This window comes from Aptenodytes patagonicus, chromosome 2 (genome assembly GCF_965638725.1).
Source record: "Aptenodytes patagonicus chromosome 2, bAptPat1.pri.cur, whole genome shotgun sequence".
NCBI lineage: Eukaryota > Metazoa > Chordata > Aves > Sphenisciformes > Spheniscidae > Aptenodytes > Aptenodytes patagonicus.
This window is the reverse complement of record NC_134950.1, coordinates 127,728,558-127,749,742: the sequence shown is the minus strand read 5'-3', so window position 1 is coordinate 127,749,742 and position 21,185 is coordinate 127,728,558. Positions and strand designations below refer to the sequence as shown.

Here is a 21,185-nt window from a genome sequence, read left to right as displayed (position 1 = left end):
CAGCTAGCAAATGCACCACAATCTATAGCAGATCCAAATCATTCAAGATGTACGTGGAAACCAGATGCCAGGGTATGCAAAACGGCTCTAGACAGCTGCATTTAGGCAACTGAATCCCACCCAAGGAACTACTAATCAGCAAAAATATTTCTTCCTAAAAGCCTTCAGTATCACTTCCACATGATAAAACTTTCCTCCTCTTCACCTGCCCACAAAATTAGATATTGTTATGAAATATCCAGTTCAGAAGGTAATGCTTTCAAGCCTATTCCTTCAAATAGTTCTTCCCCTTTTCTTTTAACCTTCAATTTTCCAAATAGTTATTTTCTTCCAATCAATATTTAGGAATTTTCTTTGATTCTGTTGTAGTTTTATACCAATGTCTAACAAACTAATGAAACATGTTTGCTACCACATTTTAACTGCAGATTCCATCTTCACATCTTCTTAAAAATATTTATTCATCCTTTCCAGGAAATTGAAGGAAGCAATCTCCTGTTTATTCATCTCATCATATTCATCTGCACTTCAGAAACAAGACTGTTCTGCTTAGCAGGATTAAAGTGGCTACCTCAAGCAGACATTTATGATATTAGTATTTACTGCCATGGACTTGTTCATCCAAACCACTACAATGACTGTTTAAAGCATTATGGGAGAAGTAAAAGAGTTCAAAAATACAGTTTTAAAGAAAACAGTCGAGGTTCAAATCAAGAAAGAAACTAGATGAAAAATATTAATCAAGACTGGTACTGTGTGGGTATTTATTTTTTATACATACATATATACACACACATATATATACATAGCTTTTAGATACTCACAGAAACTGTAAGGTTACTCCATGTTATATTTTCCACAGACTTATTCATACTCCTCCACACCTGCAAAGTTTCATTGCTGGGTTTCTCAGGCTCAGAACACACACATCTGAAGGGAAGAAAAAAAATAATTTACATGCTTTCCAGCTGTATGTGCCAAAATGCAGCTATTCACAGTAATTTCAAAAATCCTGGAGAGTTTAGACCAGAGTTTAGCCCAACCATCTATGAAAGCAGCAGAGTACGAGACTCCTCCTTACATGACATGAGCTAGGATTGCGGGGGGGGGGGGCGGCACGGGGAATGAAGAATCAAAGAAGTGACTGCTCAGGAGGTTTAACAGATTGGACCAAGAAAACCAAACTATGTATTTTAACAGATTAGAAGCAGGCAAGACGTTGACTTAACCATATGATTGATCTGCCAGTTTTTAAACAGAATGATGCCTGAAAAAGAAAATGAAATAGATAATATATGCGGACTTCTACATATTGTGAATAAAAAGAGGAAGATAAAAATCCAAATGACACCACCTTCTAACAATCCTATACTAATATATATTGTGTTATTTCTAAAGATTTCTACATAATTGGACTAACTTGGCGCAAATAGTTTTCTATGACTGCGTACAAATTAAGGTTTTTAGATTTCTATACAGCATAACATCCCACAATGATTCAAACTTCAATTAGTCCTACTGTACACTAACATAAAATAGAGATTGAAACCATTTCACTTAAAAAATTAGTGTAGATGACACAGTTTCAGCAACTCCTTTTCAACCAGACACGTCATTAGCCTCTAGACGTTTCCAAGTCTTTTCTAAAATTTTGGTAGAGTTAGCCATTTATCTTGCATTTGGCATGCCTTCCAATCCACACATGACCAAAACTGGTCACCCTGAATTAAGACACCATTTTTGAGTATGCAGTCAGCTAACTGAAGATATAAATGCATAAATTGCTCAGATTTAAAGCAACTGCATACATGCATTTTTAGTAACTTTTTGGACAAGCAAAAGTGCCCCTCCCTACTGCAATGGTTTGCAAACTTGGACTGTGGAATCCTTTGTCAGACAGGTTGACAAAAGTACACATCAGTTGTTAAAAAAAAAAACAACACACCACCACAATTTAATGGGATGTTTTCAAATAAAGCTATTCAAGTACATCAAACTATAAGCTTAACACGTAAACATTTATATAGAAGAGAAACAGATAATAAGCAAGAAATAACTCTTTTCCTATGAGATTCATCAAGATACTGAAAAACAAAGAACGAACCATGGAAGGGCAAACTTGCATCCTGATAGCGTGAAGGTAAGGAAGGAAAAAGGACTAAATGTGCACGGGCAAAAAGAATCTAGATTTGCGAAGCACAATGTTTAGGGAACTTAAAAAAAATACAGAAGTAAATATACTTTCTTTCGACAACTGAATCCTAAAGTGACAGCAAAAGGAAACAGGAGAAGATTGGAAAGCAGTAATTCCTATAAGGTAGTTGCAAACAGAGTCACTTAAGAATCATCAGAAGAGAAAGGAATTGCAACAGTAAGTATGATGAGATGAAAAGAAAGCATCTTTAGTTGTTGGTCAAGGCAGTAACATGAACAAGCAAGCCGAAGGAAGACTGACAGACAAATTTCTCAACAAATGCAGTGAAGATAAAGGATGCCACCAAGTAGATAAGTGGAAATACAGGAAGAGAAAGAAAAAACAGAAAATGTAACAGTATTTGAGACTGTCTTCTGGCTCACTTAGCTGAAGATGCTTGTTCCGCACCCTCTTCCCCACTGGGGGAACAGAGGCAAAAAAAAAAAAAAAAAAAGGAGAAAATAAAAAGCAATTATAAAAGGCCAGATCTCCTACAGTTTTGTGATAGGAAAAAAAAAAATAGGACAAACCAAAGCTGAAGTCTGTGGCATGTCCTGAAAGACATGTGTGACACCTCACAGAGCTAAACCAAGGAAATGTCACACCTTCCTCTCTCCACCCTCATGGCCTGCCTATGCTAGCGTAGCAAAACACAATCAGGTGGCAAGTGTCAGAAGACCTACAGACCTACAGTACAGTTTCTGCTAGATTAGCGAATTTAACATGCTCACATAGGAGTCCAGTGAGGTCCCAGAGCCACTGAAACAGAAGTATGAGCAGCCAAAAGAAAGGGGGAAATTAGGAAGTGAGCATACTCCCATGGCCCACTTCTGGCAACATGGCCTGCTCTTAACAGCTGTTAAGACAGGAAAGTGAGTGTAAATGCCATGTGTAAAAGGAATACAAGAAACAGTCTGAGAGGGTGTTTGCCCAAAACTGATCACGTTGAAAAGGAAGATGATGACCATCAGCTGGATTAAATAGTAACAAAGGAACTACAAAAAGACTTGGGGGGGGAATGGGATCATCCTGAAAGGAAGTAACAAACATTCATGCATCTTTGGAAAAGCGAGGAGAGATCTTGGAGTGGAAACACAACAGTCAAAACCTGGTTTGACACTGCCAGAAGTCACCCTGCATGCATCATGATCTCCGCCTTGGCCAGGCAGAGCAGCCGCCCAGCGAGACGGTGAGTAGTCTGCCCTCCAACTAGGGACTGACTGCAGGGTGCAACAAGAAGGGACTCCCACCTCAGGTGCATGGACGTGACCTCGCAGGGGGCTCCCTCACCAGCGTGTGACTTAGCAGACTACAGAGAACCACAGGTACAAATAAAGCTGGAGGATGCACATCTGCAACAGGAGGGGAGCACTAACAGAGAAACCTGGGCTCCTCAAAGATGGTGTGTGATTGTAACCCACATGTCTGGGGCTGGAGGGTAAATATTGATGTGGGTGCAATTAGAACTTTTGGGGATTAGAAGACAATTTAAAAATGTGTAGGTTCTTGCTAGTATTTCTTAAGTGTCTCGCGTTGTGGTTTATCTGCTGTATTACTGATACTGATCCTGAACATATGGATCACTGATTGACAGTTAATTGTGTGTTGTTGATGAATCAAAGAACAACTTTGCTTTTGATTTCATTTAAACTATGTGAAATGAGCGGTTTCTCTCAGCAACGGTTAGCAGGATCTCCCCCTTCTGGCAGCTGTGAGCTGATAACCCAATTCATCCCATTCCATGAAACTATACCATAAGCTTGGAAACTCCACACTAAGCAGCAAAAGATAAAGCAGCATTTAAGCATATCATCAAAAACTAAAAAATACAGGGTGTTAAGACACATTGTATAAAAAGTACTCAATGCTAATTTCACCATATAAGCAAACTCTTTGAATTCAGAAGTGGTACAGCTGCACACCAAAAGGTAGTGTATTGGGTTTGTGTGGCCAGATTTTTGGGGGGGGGGGGGGGGGGGGCGCTATAGGGGTGGCTTCTGTGAGAAGATGACAGAAACTTCCCCTGTGTCTGACAGAGCCAATACCAGCCGGCTCCAAGACGGACCCATCGCTGGCCAAGGCTGAGCCAATCGGCAACGGTGGTAGCACCTCTGTGATAATATATTTAAGAAGGGGGGGAAAAACCTGTGCAACACCAGCAGCAGTCAAAAGAGAGGAGTGAGAATATGCGAGAGAAACAACTCTGCAGACACCAAGGTCAGTGAAGAAGGAGGGGGAGGAGGTGCTCCAGGCACTGGAGCAGAGATTCCCCTGCAGCCCGTGGTGAAGACCATGGTGAGGCGGGCTGTCCCCCTGCAGCCCATGGAGGTTAACAGTGGAGCAGATATCCACCTGCAGCCCATGGAGGACCCCACACTGGAGCAGATGGATGCAGCCGAAGGAGGCTGTGACCCCGTGGAGAGCGCGTGCTGGAGCAGGCTCCCAGCAGGACCTGTGGACCCGTGGAGAGAGGAGCCCACGCTGGAGCAGGTCTGCTGGCAGGACTTGTGACCCCATAGGGGACCCACACTGGAGCAGTCTGTTCCTGAAGGACTGCACCCCGCGGGAAGGACTCATGTTGGAGAAGTTCATGGAGAACTGTCTCCTGTGGGAGGGACCCCACACTGGAACAGGGGAAGGGTGTGAGGAGTCCTCCTCCTGAGGAGGAAGGAGCAGCAGAGACACTGTGTGATGAACTGACCGCAACCCCCATTCCCCGTCCCCCTACACCACTTGGCGGGAGGAGGTAGAGAAATCACGAGTGAAGTTGAGCCCGGGAAGAAGGAAGGGGTGGGGGGAAGGTGTTTTAAGATTTGGTTTTTACTTCTCATTACCCTACTCTGATTTGATTGGTAATAAATTAAATTAATTTCCCCAAGTCAAGTCTGTTTTGCCCGTGATGGTAATTGCTGAGTGATCTTCCTGTCCTTATTTTGACCCACAAGCCTTTCGTCATATTTTTCTCCCCTTGTCCAGCTCAGGAGGGGGAGTGACAGAGCGGCTTGGTGGGCACCTGGTATCCAGCCAAGGTCAACACACCACAGGTAGATAATATACAACTGCCACAGAAATAAATTAAATGTAAAAAAGACACACCTAAATAGCTTGCTTATAGCATTCCTTAAATGAAATAAAGTTATTTTTGTACTGATAGTTTTACTGCTAGTTACTGTGATGAACAGAACTAATAGTTCTACTTAGCTGGGAAAGGAAAAAAAAAAAAAAATACGGCTGTATTGTATTTCTATTATTCTTCTCTCTCTCAAGAAGTAATTTTTTAAAAGGCAAGTATCCCTCATAATTCCAGTAGAAACAAACACTGTTTAAAGATGTTAACTCCCCATTCATAGCACGTGAAAGTTGCAGAAGCTCTCCATGCCTCAGCTATCTGGAAATAATCCTCACCCAGGTGGGATAAACTATCATGATTTCTAGAAGTGGCAAGGCAAAACTCCTGTTCTGACTTTTAATCTCCAGGCTGACCTTTAATAAAGCTGCAATTAAAGCAGGCATTGTCACGGCCCCTCATCCCTTCCAACCACCCATAGCTAACACAGAAAATTCAATTCCACAGCATCCTGAATAGAATTTTTCTGAGGTTTCTCATGCCCATACCACCCCCAGCATTCCTCCTACCCTTCCACGGAGAGGCACACATTGCAATTTAGTAAACGGTATGTCTCTATACTATAAACGTTTTCCCTATGTATTTTACTAACAGATAGAAACTTGATACTTACGAATATAAAGTCAGTTTATTCAAATCATTGTGCATATTGAAGGCATACGCTTCTCCCAAATGAAAAAGCTTTTCCAATGCCTCATAAATAAATATGATGCATATAAGCGCTGCAAAAGCTTCCTCAGTAAATCGAGTGATGTAACACACAAGGCTGCTGGCATCTGTGGCTACAAGCACTATGCATAAAAATGCAGTCCACAGACCAATGCTAGTTCGCAGGGAGAGGTAGGAAAGATCATAATCCCTGTGTGAAGAAAGAAACAAAAGTATTAACTGAGCCAAAAGTCACCTATACTATATTCTATTTGAAAACAGATACTGAGGCCAAGCTCTATAGGTATTCACCACTTTTCTCATCCTTGATGTTAGTTCTGAAGGAAGCAGAAATTTTTCTGTCTCATCTTCCACCAAAGCAAAGCAACACTGCAAGGTGTTCCCAGGATTGAAGATGCAACTACCTAAGCTTGGGAAGCATCATGGGGATGATCTTTCCAGAACCACCTAGAAGCTTTCTCCTAGAAAAGGGTAGATCAATCCCTGTTTACCCCTGCAGAATCAAAGCCAACATCTCCACACAGTCAGAACATAACTTTTACTTAAGTCCCAGCACTTCTCATCACTGATTTTCTCATTAAGGCTCACCAGTGCCTCACAGCTTTGCCAAACCACATCCATCTCTCAGTCTCTTGCCACTGAACTTACATCTTCATGGACATCCACTTTTAACACACATCTGCTTTCAATTACAGTTATTCTAACAGGCTAGAAAGTTAGAAAGTGCATCAAGATAATAGAAACACCACTTACCTGCAAAATTTAAATAATATTTTTTCAAATACTAGAACTGGTCCAGTGCTCCCCAAAATAGTAAGAGGTTGCCCAGCAAAGAGAGAATAGGCAATCCCAGTTAATGAGGCTCCAAAGAGAGACTCGATCGCACTCTGTTTGGGGGAAAAGAAACTGCTGTAACTATGCTGCCTTTCAGGTTAGTGTTTAGCATCACATCTGCATAAATACAGTTTTAAGATGCATTAACTTAGAAACAAGACAAGATGTAAAAACACTGCAATTAACATTGATGTTTGAGACAAGAATAACTTAACACAGTTTTGCAGTAACAATACCATGGACAAAAGATTTTGAAAACTTCACTCCTGAGAAACATATAGCCATCCAAAACCATGAGAACAAGTCACTAGTCCTGCTAGCTATGAAGGAAAAACATACCAACAATTACTACAAGTTTGAAGAAAAAAAAAAAGTTACTCAACATGTAGTTTACGGAAAGAATTATCTGTCTCTGTAAAGACAATAGATAGATATATAGCAACATACCTGTACCAAAACATGATATGGTGTGCCGTATCAAACCTGCATCAGTCAACCAAGCATTACAAAAGAAAAAACTGACAGGTGGAGGTGCAGGGGAAATTACTGAACAATATTGGTTTATGTATACATGACACCAAAAATAGATGAGCCGTAAACCAATGTCCCACCTGGTAATGCATTTCTTTTCATTGAAGTAAGGTACCTACTTCAGTTCTTGAATTAAATGTTTTACTGTAACATTTTCTGCTAAAAAAAAAGTTACAGTGCACCTCAAAAGAGAGGGGCAGGACTTTAGATACTAAAATGATATTAAAATCACTTGAAAATAGTTAACTACACCATTTACAACTATGAGAAGTCATGGATTACAGATTAAAGGGTTCCTGGTGGAATTTTTAAATGTTTGCTATTTTGCAATTATGCAAGCTTAAGAAAACAACCTTTATGTGAACTTAAGCTCCAATTCAGGAAAGCATCTAAAATTGGGCAAAATGGTTTGCTGAACTGGGGCTATTAAAAATGAAAACATGAGTCCTTTGTTAATTACATGGGGGGGGGGGGGAATATATATATATGTATACATATATATATATATATATATATGTAATCCCAGTCTCTTGTTCTAATACCTTTGAATTAGTGCTTTTGGTTAGTCAATGCATTAACCTTGGGGCTCTCAATCAGGGTGGCAGGGACTAGAGTACTGTGAAGGTGATGACCTCTGGGAATGTGAGGGAAAGTTTCAAACACAAACTGTGTACCTTACAATGTCAGCTACTGTGCTTGAACATGTGTGTGCAGTAACTAAATTTTACATTCAATGATGCACACCAAGTATCTGAAGGCAGGAACAAACCCGCAAACAATTCCAGATAGCTAAAAGAAAGAAGGTGTTTAAGAATCAAGCTTTAAAAGGAACATATTTTCATAATTATACGTAACGTACGTTCAAAAATTACATCGACATTTTGATAAACATTCCTACATTTAGAGTGGCAAAAACAGCACACAGGAAAGATATAATTTATTTCCGTATTTGCTATCCGCTTGAAGTGCTACATCAATAAAAATCTGAGTCAACAGCATTACTTGAAAGAGATAAAATAGTTAACTAAATTTTAATATAGTACAAGCTTAAAAACTTGATCTAAGTATCAAGAAGAATTTTATAGCATCATAAGCTTTATCAGAATCTTAAAATTTGTAAAGGACATGTCTGAATACATCCTTCCCTCCCCTAAAAGGACAGAGCCTTGTTTCTTCGTGATAGATTTAAAAACAGAAAATACCCTTCAAACTAGTTTACTCATAAGCCAATTGACACAAACAGTAAGTTACTAACATTGCTGATGTTAAATATTCTTTCCCTGCTCCAAAAACCAAAGTGCAATGATATTTTGGTTAAAAAGGTGCTGGTGTTATCTACTGCCCAACGTAACACTACCAGAATTTTGTACGTGTATGGTTTATATTGAAGTCGTTTACAATGAAGAGTATTTTCTGCTCATAAACCTTAGCCACTTTCTTTTATTGTTAACAACATACCATTAGTGAAAGCATATACATATCCTGTCCGTTACTTAAATACACAATTGACTGCTACTCACACACTGCAGGCATTATCATCCTCATAGGCCTACTACTCAAGGCCAGTACATGTTCTTGGCTATCCACCTTGAGCCTCTGACTTTGCCTAAAGTAGGCCTAGTGGGATGGTGCACCTTTACTTCTATTCATTATTTTTAAGTAGCCAAAAAGAAGGCAATGCAAGCCCTTTCTCAATTCATGAAGCCATTCATCCAATAAGGCAGGATAAACATTTTTTACCTCCACTGTGCATCTTCTCCTGTTCACATGGGTTCCCCACATTTTCCACAGCAATTACCTTTTGGGGAAGATCTGCTTTGGGGCAGGCTAATCAAGTGCTGTGGGTAAATTCTTCAAATACAAGTATAAATAAATGAGACAAATGCACACAGTGACTTGCCTCTGAAGGTCTAAAAGCCTGGCCACTACCATTCTTTGTACTCACTATTCTGCCTTGTGTAGCTTCTCCCAGGAGCCCTCCAAAAGTGATTACAGGAGACATACAGGCACAGTATAGGAAAAGAATCGAGGCCAGGCACTGCAGGCTTAATGCATCCTTGAAGTCACTCAAGAAAAAAGGTGCTTTCCTTTGGATGTCAAGTATCAAACCACCAAAAAGCCTAAATAGGTGAGATGAAACTCGTCAAACTGTACACTAAAGGATTCTAGCTAGTTCAAAACTATGGGCTACACATGACTGCCAGTGCCTACTGCCAGCACAAATTAGCTATTTCATAATCCAGATTAAAGCATAACAGTTTAAAATGTAAATGAGAATCTTATCTATTCCAATTCAGTAGTATTCCAAATATAATCAAGCAGGTTATCCACATTTTTAAAAGCTGACTAGGTATTTTTGTATATGGGCTAGATACTGAAAAAATATCTTTGCAAACGACTTTACCTAAATAATGTTTGAAGTCAAATCTGTCTTATGATATTCCAAACAAGGAACAGAAGAAATATGCTAAATCTCAACCAAGACCACTGCATTGATACATTTCAATATTACTACTCCAATAAGTAGTTGTAGCTTTTTGATTCAAGTTCTCTACACACATATGGTTAGGTCCATAAATAAATTTAAGTCTATCATTTTTAACAGTGTTTTTCATCTGGAGTACAGAGATATTCTACAAATGGAAATACAAAACCAAACATACATAAGTCAGTTCAACTGGGTAAGTTACTAGCAAGAAATTAAAAAGCTTTTGACAGTTTCCAAACAATTTTCAAGACTCCAAAATACTAGGTATAATTTGAACCTACAAAAAATTGATTTTATTCTGAATTATTAAAAAAATAGTAATATTCCGTTCCTAAGAAAAACAATAGTCTAATCTAGAGATAATTCTGTGGCCAGAAATGAACTTCTCAGTTCCACATACTGTCTGCAAAAAGGCAAAAAGTATAACAAAGCCAAAATGGTAAAAATCAATACAAACGTTGTAAAGTCCTTCTTGCAAAGGTGTGAGAAAGATGCATTTCATTTGGAAGTTTATTATTTTGGGGATAACAACATTGTACATATTTTCCAGAATTTCTCAGTTGATTTAATCTCTACTCTCTCATATGAGATACTAAGGTTTAATCTTAACCAGATATTTCCAATGTTGGGGACTTTTTTGGCAAGTATTTCAGAATTAACAGAGAACCACAATGCAACTCAACTGAAAGAAATTCCTTCCGTTTTATTTTAGATCTAAAAGAAACCTAACCAAAACCTAACCAATACCAAAGTTATATTCCTTGTTGTTCCATTTTGTACATGTTTAATAAAACAGATTTGCATTAATGGAAATTTTTAGTACCTAGCCCAAGACTGAAAATTGTATATTCCTGCTATAATTATGATAATTGCATGCTCTTGACAATTAACAATTAAAACCCAACTCTTAAAAGTTAGTTAGTTAAATCAGGCAGCATCTTATATGAAATCCTTCGCAAATGTGTTGAGAAACATTGCCACAGGCTTGAAAATGCTTTAAGCAGATTGGCATTTATAGGCAAGAATCCAACACTTGAAAAGGAAAAAGGATGCGCTCTGACACTTAAACCATGATTTTTTATGTTCAAATGTCATCATTAAAAACTGTGAAGATTTATCACTTTTATTTCTTTATGGTATCTAATATTTAGGGAAGTGAACACACCTTCCAGTTCTCTCAAGTTCAGGTCCAGCATGATGGCCTTCTTCTTTGAGAGTCTCTCCTGTAGGAGTAGATCCATTTGGAAATTTAGGTACCTTCCTTTTCTCCTACAGAAAAAAAAGGGAAAAAAAAAAATCATACCTTGAGACCACCTTTACACTAAAAAGTATAATTCAAAGACAGCGTGCACAGACTCTATGCCTTCCAAACCTTTTTCATATTCCCAGCTTATCAGCAGTCCTCCATTTGCCAAATTCATCTTTTGTTGAGTACAGACAACTAGAACTGTACAACACTCCCAAAAAGATCTTATTAGTACCTTGCACAACAGTATTAATTTTCCCCCTTTCTACAAGACGTATGTCCCCGAGACATGATGAAACAAAGCCTACCTTTTCAAGATACAGTAGAGGCTCAACCATGAGGCCTAGAAATCTTTAGATTTTTTTTTTTTCCCCGTCAATCATTTTCAGAGCAGAAGCCTCTAGCTTCTAACAGAAACTGACCTCGCTTTATGACACACACACAGTATTTAGTTGAAGTATAAATGAGAAGTCATTCCCCTGTTGAGCAAGCTGCTCACCAGCTCCTCATAAATTTCTCAGCCAACCTTGCCTTCCAAAAACCCCTGAGCCCTGCTTATTTTGGAAACAAGTTAAGTGGTAGCCTCAGGCTATTCATGAATAAACTGCACTGCTGTCACCCCTTCCGTTCCACCCACTCCGGCAAACCACCACTGGATTCGACACCAACATCAACCTTCTGAATCAAGAGCACTGGTCTCTCCCCCCACTTTTGATCCTGGCAGCAGGAATTCCCCTCAGCTGTAAAGAGGAAGAAAGGGAAGAAATGAAGAGTCCCAGCTTCCCCCAGCTCTCATTCTAAGCTTGTATCACAACTGAGCGATATGATCCATTTTTATCTATTTCTTAAACATTCTGTGAACATTATATGCTAGCCAATATACATTAAAACATTTCAATCAATCAATGTTGTATGCAAATAAAAGTTTTTATAAGAATTACAACATTCTTGCTGATCATTGTTAGATTAACAATAAAATTTATAATATGAACTCAGGTACAATTTCAGACCAATTCTCCCAGATGTTACATGAACTCATTTCAGCATTACAAAAGGAAATACAGTAAATATAATTTACTTAAAAACATAGCAGAAAACTGATTAACACTTTTTTTTTTAAACTTAAATGGACAATCCACTTTTTCTTCCAAATGGATGTGGGGGCTTTCCTGATGCTTTACTAAAGTTTATATTCAGTACACAATTTACTTGCATTTGGAAATGGCATTTTCAAAGTAAAAATCATGGAAGCTCTCTACTGGACTTTTTTTTTTTTTTTTTTTTTTTTCTTTTTCCTTTTACCTGGGAAGGAACACTTTTTGGCGGCTCAATACGTATAGATGGATCCCATTCTCCTGGAGGCAGGACTGTCACTTGGTCTAAAAATTCATCAATTCCTGACAACAAATCATTTCGGTCTTTTGCTTTATAGGCAACATCATGGAAAACCTACAAGAAGGAAGTGCCCAACATTCATTTTTATTTTATTATTTTGAAAGAGGAACTTGTTACAAGGAACACTTCATTATTTTTAAAAAGGCATGGGAGATTTTTTTTAAAGGTCCTCAAAAGTTAGGCTTTTACTTTACTCGCATACTTTTGCGTTAAGAACTACCTATATGCACATTCTTACAACATTTTGTTGCACAGTTTTTATTAAGAATAAGAATTTCATTTGTATACCTCTAACTTAATTGATTTTAAAAGACTTCTTAAAAAGCACATGAAAGCAATCCTCCTATACTTAAAAAAAACCCCTATGCTGCTTTACAGGCTACTACAACACAAACTCTGAATTGACAAATGGGTAGTATTTAAAAAAAAAAAAAAAAAAAAAAAATCCCTGAAACCAAAGATGCATTTTATACACAGCCAGAAAAAAATGCTAGTTTTGCTATTAAAAAAAAACTGTTTGCAGAAGATGATCCTAAATTGCTTCTGTACATTTGAAACCTGAACTGTTTGTCTCCAAAGACCTGACCATTAAGTCTTCTAATTGTAAACGAGATCTTCTAAGTCTATTTAGGTCTTTTTAGACCACTGAATAATTTATATTTTTCTATTTCAGTGATCTACAGTATTCCTAAAAATCAGCCTACTTAAAAAATTAGAAGCTGCAACTAAAGCTTTTAACATTCAGTTCTCACACTGAACAAATACTGTATTCACAGACTAGTTGCCCAATTGTAAAATGACCAATTTCTGGTTTACATTTCCAAACTTTAAATTGTTCTACAGTAAAGAAATACTAGAATTTCTGCTAGATAACCCTAATAATTATCAGCAATTCGGTAGGTGGCGCTCAATGCAAAGTCAGAATTAAAACATCCTGATTTTGCTCAGTGAATGACAATAGTCTTAAAAAGTCCCGATTCCCCTGTGCCCTTTAAAAGCGTCCACCAGGGCCCTAAGCATATGACTTCAAATGCCTAGTAAAATTCTAATTTTAATTATTTGACCTCTCTTTGATAAAAAACATTTGTGATTACTCAATCACAGGCATTCTTAAACTTTTTGTCCTGAACACTCACGCAGTTTGCCGTGTCCTTTTCGAAATACAGCAATTCACATCAGATGCAGCTCTATTTAATAGCTCTATTTCCTAATTTAATACAAAAATGAAATCTATACACCAAAGCTAAAATATTTTTTCAGAAATACATTTAGGATTTCTTCAAGAAAGCCAAGGGGAAAAGTTAATTTACCATTATCTAGTTCACTAACACAAGAAATAAGTAAGTTTACAGTTCTTTATTTAACCAGTTTGTGTTTTTTTTTTTCTTTAACCTGTCACTCCAGAATACAGTTATTGAAAACAGTCAATAAATACATTATTCTAGACTTCTTTAACTACAAGTGTTTAAAATACATCACTCACATCATCTGTCATAAGTGTTGCTATTGATCTCCCAATTTCATGGTACTGTGGAGCTTTTCCTGCTGGTCCCAGCAACAAAAACAAAAACCTGTAGAGAAAGCAATCGCGATGAATACGGCTGACTCATTTGAATATATTCAGGGGGTTCTTTCAAACTAATATCTAAAGAAAATTTAGTGGTGAAGTGAAAATATCCTCTTCACCATTTCAGATCTTAAAGACTACTGCAAGACTAAGACAAGACTAGCCTCAAAGTCATTACTGGAAGGAACACGAATCCTGAACCAAAATTACTCCGAAATCTTCTTAATTAAGCCTAATTTTTCAACTTCTTATAATGCCTTAAAAGTAGCAGAAATCCACAGGCTAGGGCTCAATGAATATTTTCTCTGGATAACAAGCCTTTCTGACATTCCCACTGGCAAGGACCCCTTAGCGAGGACCTAGGAGCTTTATGACCTGTTCTAGCCTCCCTGATGATCACCTCTTCACAGGAGTCAAACCCCTCTCACTTGCTGTCGCTGGGTACGTCACACAGCGGATGCACAGATATACTACAAGCAACACACTGGGCATACTCATACAGGCATATCCTGGTCCTGTGTCAGTGGAAAGGAAGGGAACCTGCATTTTGACCTCCTAAGAAGGTAAAAGTGACATTTTGGGAAGAGAATCCAATCTGGGGGTGGGTCACAGCATATCTTAACAGACAGTCTCCATTTCCAATCACAGTAATAGTTACCACACTTTTTTTTTTTTTAAACTTGAACAGGACTATTATCTTATAAATTCAAAAGGATACAATCTGAAGAGTGAACCTCAGCAATTCTTTTCACGACCTTCTTCCTATACTCCATGAAAATGAAGTTCCTAAGTACAACACATTTGAAAAAAGTAGCACCTTCTTTCACCTCACAGTACAAAAAGCTCAATGCAAGCTGACTACCCTAACTGAAACTGAGATTGCATCTTCAGAATCAAGTATGCTATTCCAAATCTGCAAGTCTAGACCATTCTGAAAGTTTAGGACAGGATAATTTTAGCTACATTAATACAATAACCTGTATGCAGAAATTTTGGAATTTCCCAAGAAACATTATGAGCACTAACGTCAACTACTCTCTGAAAATTCTCACATCTGTTTATAAGAATACTGCCAAGATCATTTTTGCCTTTCATTAGAGTATATAAGCTGAAAATTACAAAGATAAACAAGCACTTTGATCATCTTAAAACATTAAAAAACCCACCAAAAACATAAATGTACAAATTTATGCCAAACACCACAGAACAACCCAATACATCAATGTGCACAGAAAATGAAGTGTCCTCCATGATGGCTGATGAAATTACCTGCTACCTTCATCATGGGACCTGCATTTTGACATTTTGATCATCTGTGGTAAATATACCCACAGTATACTGGCAAGACCCATGATTTTGGGGGGGGTGGGGTGCACCAGGCTGGATGGCATACTGCAGATTGAAAACCTATTCTTCAATGTATTAGCTGCAGATTGGTTACCCCAGTGTCAATCATGTAGATTTGGGCATATAATAAAAAAAGTATGTTTTTCCACCACCTAGGTTATTCATATACAGAGTATTTGTATACAAAGAGCAGAGCTTCAGATTAGACAGACTTTCTGACTTGGTGGACTCTTCCCCACTGTCGCGCTGTGTCGCGCTGAAGGGAACTATAACAATCTTCATGCCCATCTTTAAAATGGCAACACAAGCTTGGAAGACTCACTGCTTTTACTCCAGGTCAGCTATCAGTTTCAACTTCTGCACTTGCTTAAGACAGCATCATTATATATATTTAAAGCATTCAAAGAATTTTATGGCAGATCTCATTCCTTCAAATTTTGCAGCAAATGACCGGCATCATATTACACAGAAGTCTACATTTCTTGAGCTTAATAGAGTATGTATAAAAATTTACAACTATTTGAGATCTTAAATATTATTATCTTATTGTATAAGTAAAGCCAGACTTTCCAGGCATTTATTTACCGTGTAGGAACCGGAACCTCTGTGAGACCTGAGAGAAGCACAGCAGGGGAGAGCCTCACAAAAGCAATAATAGGTCTTTCTAAAAAATCTACTTCTCCCACTAACACATTTGATGCTTCTGCTCCTGAAGGAATTTTCCTCATGAAGTTCATATCAACCTATTCATACAAAGATGAAACAAGTGTTTATTCCCTTACATTTGTTAGCAGAAATTCTGTAACATAATTATCAGTATTTATACTAGACATTTATGCTACAAAGAAAAAAATTAAAAAGCAAATTAAATATCCCACAGTACAGAAAAGACAAACATATGTAGAAAATGTCAGCCAGCCAACCAACGAACAATAAACTATTTTCTAAAAGTTAGAATTACTACCACCTACTATATTCTAGAAGAATCCAAACTGCATAACCACCTTTCTAATATTACTTATCATGACAAACGTTCCATGATAGGACGTAACTTAACAAAATCTATGCACAATTAACTAAGGAGAGTTCATGTAATTACACGTGGTTTCTAGAACACAATTAGTTATTTCACAGCTGCGTATTTCAAATATGTCATAATTTTGGAAAATAATTTGTATGTTTATGTTTTCATCCATAAAGAATATGATGGCTGAAAATCTTAACATTAATTTCTGTACATAATTACAGAAGCGCATTAGAAAATGGTACAGCACATGAACTCTGTGTTCACATACATACACACACATACACAAGCACCAGTCACATTGCTATCTAGAGAACTTACAGATGGCCTCTTGAGTCCCACACCAAGTGTGCCACAACTACAGTGCCAGGAGGCTGACTCCTGCCCAACAGGAGACAAGGCAGGTGTACAGAAGGACAGGCCAAGCAAAAACAAAAACTGTGACAGAGGAGCAGGAATATATGGCACCTGCCATGATTAGATGAGAACTACAGTGTAAGTTAGCTTTCCTTAAACATAATTATTTAACTTGGCAAACAAATTTTCTTACAGTGTTTCACAGTACAGATGACACTACAGACCTGAGTTTTATAGTAAAAGCCGTAATGGAACTTGCCCAGCAAATTTGAATTATGAAAGAAATACAAGGGATTTACAGTATTACACAAGATTTCCTTCAGAAAATGGTATTGTATGCTCCTAACGATTAAGAAGTACAATAACTTTTGCACAGCAAACTCATAAAACATATAAAGCAAATCCCCTTTAAAAGCCCACTTTACAAAAAAAAAAAACCCAAAAAGTCATTCCTAGGGAAAAAAAAAAAAAAATTACACCACCACCTACAAAATTGTTTTCATAAGAGTCTTTATAGCAGATCTGAAAGTATCTCCCTCTGCATGAGAAAGTACAGCAGCTGCACTCTTGAAGTTACCAAAATACTGAAAAGATCAAACAAAACAGAAAGTTCAGTCCCACTGGGAAGAGTTTCAAAACATTTGACACATTTAGCCTACGCCATATTCTGACACTCGCATGTACAAGTTATGTCTTAGTACATGTCTCGTGTACACTCGTACACACACATATATACATGTCTTAGTTGTAACTAAGAGGGAAGTTACAACCACATTTTTTGTTACATTGTTATTTTGTACTAAACATTAAGGTATTTAATGTTATTTACCTTACTAAAATCAACCGTGCTGTTTTCTCTGCTTCCTCCTGTCCCAGTACCTTTAACATCTCCACTTTTCCCAGTGTCTAAGTTTCCAGGTGCTGACTGTGGAGATGCTAATAGCCCTAAATTAAAACAAAGGAGGTAAGTTCAAAATGGTGTATGAAGTGAACTGAGTATGCGACACTACCAAAACTCAATGTGGCAGCTTGCTTAAAGCAAATGTGCAAGTTATTCAGTAAGAGTGCCCCACATTAGTATCATAAATGCAACATTAACGAGTCACTGTGTTGTCAAAATAATGACATAATTAAAAAAAAATAAAATTAAATATTGCCCAAATGATGGCCATTTGCAGAACAGTCACCAGAAAACAAGACCTACTTTAATTGCAGAAAAAATAGCAACTGTTGACATTTTAATCGTAACTGCTCTAGTAGTTGGTAGATAGCACCTTCACTATATTTAGAAATCCTCAAACACCTCTGCTATCTAGTCTAATGTGTAGCAGTTATTTCAATTGTAAAAAGCCTTGGCAAGCCTCAGGCTACAACAACTACAAGGAATGACACCCTGGTAGTTAACTAAACCTGTACAAGCAAATAGTGTACTACATGAAGGATAGACAGTTTGCAAACCATGATTTCAATCAACAGACCAAAGCTCCAACTATTGATCTGACCAGATGTTACTATATGAAATGGTCTCTCCAACATGTTAGCTAAAGAGGCATGTACAATAAAGTTATTCAAGTTAAACGTACAGCTTCCCTCTAACATCTGCACTAAGACATCATTTTATGTAGCTTGCTACGTTACCAGCAACACTGAATTGCAGGTTCAGTGAAGGGTGCAAAAGTCAAGTAATCCAGGTGTTCGAACACACCGAATTCCATGTTGCGCCATGGTTATCTCTACCCAGCTATCATTTTAAAAGCTGGTCTAGGCATGCATAACCAAACCCAAATCCCATCTTTTGGATTACAGAGCTTTTACTTGTTCAGTTTAACATGCACTAGAAGTGCATTTGGCCTTGCTTGTCTACACTAGACCTTTCAGATGTGGTGATAAACATGCTTTAACATGCTTTCAAAACCACATCTAGACAAAGACCGAAGTCTAAACGTTGTATTACATGCAGAAAATTTGTATTTAGGTCAAGTGTCACTTTAGTCAAGATAAAACTGAAGTCCTCACTGGCTACCTTTTGGCTATTGTTCTATCATAACTACTGCTGCATAACTACTTGCATCCCTCCATGTTTATAATTTAGCAATTTGACATTTTCTAGCATTTCAAATTACAGGTGAATTCACTTTATTTTATTCCCAAATTTATTTCCAAAAAACTGTCAAAGAGCCATATCATCAGTGGAAAACGTGCAGGTCCAAGCCTTTACCATTAATTTTCATTCTTACAGTTCACAGGGATCTAAGTGGTGTGGGTAGTTTTTCCTGAAGGAAAAACCAAATGAAGTTAATAACCTGCAATTTCCTTTGTGAATCCTAACATGCACAAGTAATTAGCCAACACTATAAATACTATGTTCAGTTAGCTAGACAAAAAAAAAAAAAAAAAAACAAAAAACCAAAAAACACATTCTACCCTTCTGCTCCAAGATGTATGCATTATTCACAAGAATAACTAGCAGCAATCAATGACCTGTGAAATCAGCTGTTCAAAGTATTTAACTGCCTAAGAGTTGATGTTAAGATGTGTTTGTAGGACTAGAAATGGAACAGAAATATTAAGCAGTTGTTGCAGAAGATGACCATAATATAAAAGTTTATACATAGACATTTTTTTCACTCCCCCCGTAACGATAAAGGTAACCGAAGATGTGTATGACTGATGAAAGATGAGCAATAATGCATCATTTTGCACTTTTTGCCATGCGAGCAAAAGCAAGCAGAACAAAAAGTGGAGAACCAATCAAGGAGGAAGATGAAGAATAAGGATTCTACATATTAGCATAAACTAATTTATTATTTCAATACTGAAATTATATCGATTCTTCTAAAAGGTTTGCCTTCAAAATTTCTCCAACCAGTCGCAGTTAAGGTCCACAAGTTTTGGCACTGATACAGGAACAGTTGTCTAATACTAAACCATGTGTAAATAGTTTTCTTTTCTGTTGGTCTTGCAGTTGGACAGACTGCTCTGCTCACATGAAAATACTGCTTACAGGTTTTCAGACCTGAGCAAGCGTTTCCATACGATACTGCATTTCATTATGCACATCAATCAATCTGTTATTTGCAGGGAAACTCAGAATAAAAAAAAAAAAATCATCTCTAATAGCAGAACACTTCTACGCAAATCTCACACTGATCAAAGAACTTATTTCCTTCTCTTCTCTGCTTCAGTAGATACAAACTCAGAGGCTACTGCTAAAAAGAAGACTACCTAGTTTTTCCAGACTAAGAGACAAGGAATTCATCTAGTCTTACCAAGCTACTGAGGGGATCATTAAAAATATACAGTACTCTTCTTGATGTTGTTATGCAGATATAACACCTGCCTCCTTCGAAAGACAACTGGATTGAGTCTTGAGTAAGTCTGGATTAAAACCTTATAAGAGCACTCAAGTTAAAGTACTTAGTACTACACCTTCACTAAAGATCATGTGCATTTTCTAGCCAACTACACTTAGTTGAATACTGTGATCACAAAAATCTAACGGACATTATCTACTGGAAAAAGAAAGCAAGAAGAATACAGCCATTTGCCTCACATCTCCACTTCAGTTAAAAAAAAAAAGTTGGGGTAAATAAGATGAGTTCAACATCTAATTATATTGGAACAGTCATGCTTATGTTTATACATGCAAAATTTATGAAATACAAAACTTTAAATACACAGTCACACCTCATTTGTGTTTGAGGAAATAAAAATCAATTTTTAAAAATAAATTCCAACGCAGCCTTAATGTGAAAAAAAGTATTAGAAGGCAGATCCTAGAAGGCAAATATGTAAACCTTTCTGAATTATTATTTTCAGAAGTAATTATTGTAAAAGCAAAGCTGTTCTAAATATTAGTTTACTCAGTTTCAAAGTACATTTATCAGTGAACTAAAAGACCCCTTAAAACAGGCTGCTTTGCTGTTGTTCACAGACATTAACAGAGCTTAATGATGCTGGTGAACTAACAGCGTTCATCTTTAGCTATGACACAGCTCTCTTCCTAGCTCTACCTATGGAATTCATTATTCAACAGTTTCAAAGATGGGAAAACAAAAGCTGTTCTTGAACTGATGACAAAAGAAAAAAAAAATTGTTAAAGAGAACCCTTTGCCTGGTTGACTTACTATGAACTGATGACTGGCTGATAAAAATCAAGTGGTAGACTGAAAGTGTGCCCCTCTTCCCTCCTTCTACGGAAATTCACATTAAGTTCAGTAACCTTCCAGCTATTTATAAAGACTAAAAAATAAAATCTGAATAGCAGAAGGCCAAGGATAGATGAAGCCATCTATTAGAAAATTAAAACAGTTCCTAATTCTCACAGGAGGCAAACCCAACCCAATCATAAAGACGTGGAAAAAGTATTCAGGCTGCAATATTCTGAATTACTAGAGAGGTAATAC

General features: G+C 37.4%; 1 protein-coding gene across 4 annotated transcripts in view; it reads right to left on the bottom strand.

Annotated features, from left to right (window-relative positions):
* Positions 1–21,185, bottom strand: part of SLC4A7 (solute carrier family 4 member 7) — a 98,381-nt gene that overhangs the window by 15,279 nt on the left and 61,917 nt on the right. For all 4 annotated transcript variants that reach the window (XM_076331151.1, XM_076331148.1, XM_076331150.1 and 1 more), the window contains 9 exons: positions 17,609–17,724; positions 15,984–16,141; positions 13,968–14,055; positions 12,392–12,538; positions 11,009–11,112; positions 9,301–9,475; positions 6,744–6,877; positions 5,935–6,180; positions 825–930 (listed from right to left, as the gene is read on the bottom strand). In XM_076331151.1, the coding sequence (XP_076187266.1) occupies positions 825–930; positions 5,935–6,180; positions 6,744–6,877; positions 9,301–9,475; positions 11,009–11,112; positions 12,392–12,538; positions 13,968–14,055; positions 15,984–16,141; positions 17,609–17,724 (1,274 nt within the window). The remainder of the gene's footprint in view (positions 1–824; positions 931–5,934; positions 6,181–6,743; positions 6,878–9,300; positions 9,476–11,008; positions 11,113–12,391; positions 12,539–13,967; positions 14,056–15,983; positions 16,142–17,608; positions 17,725–21,185) is intronic.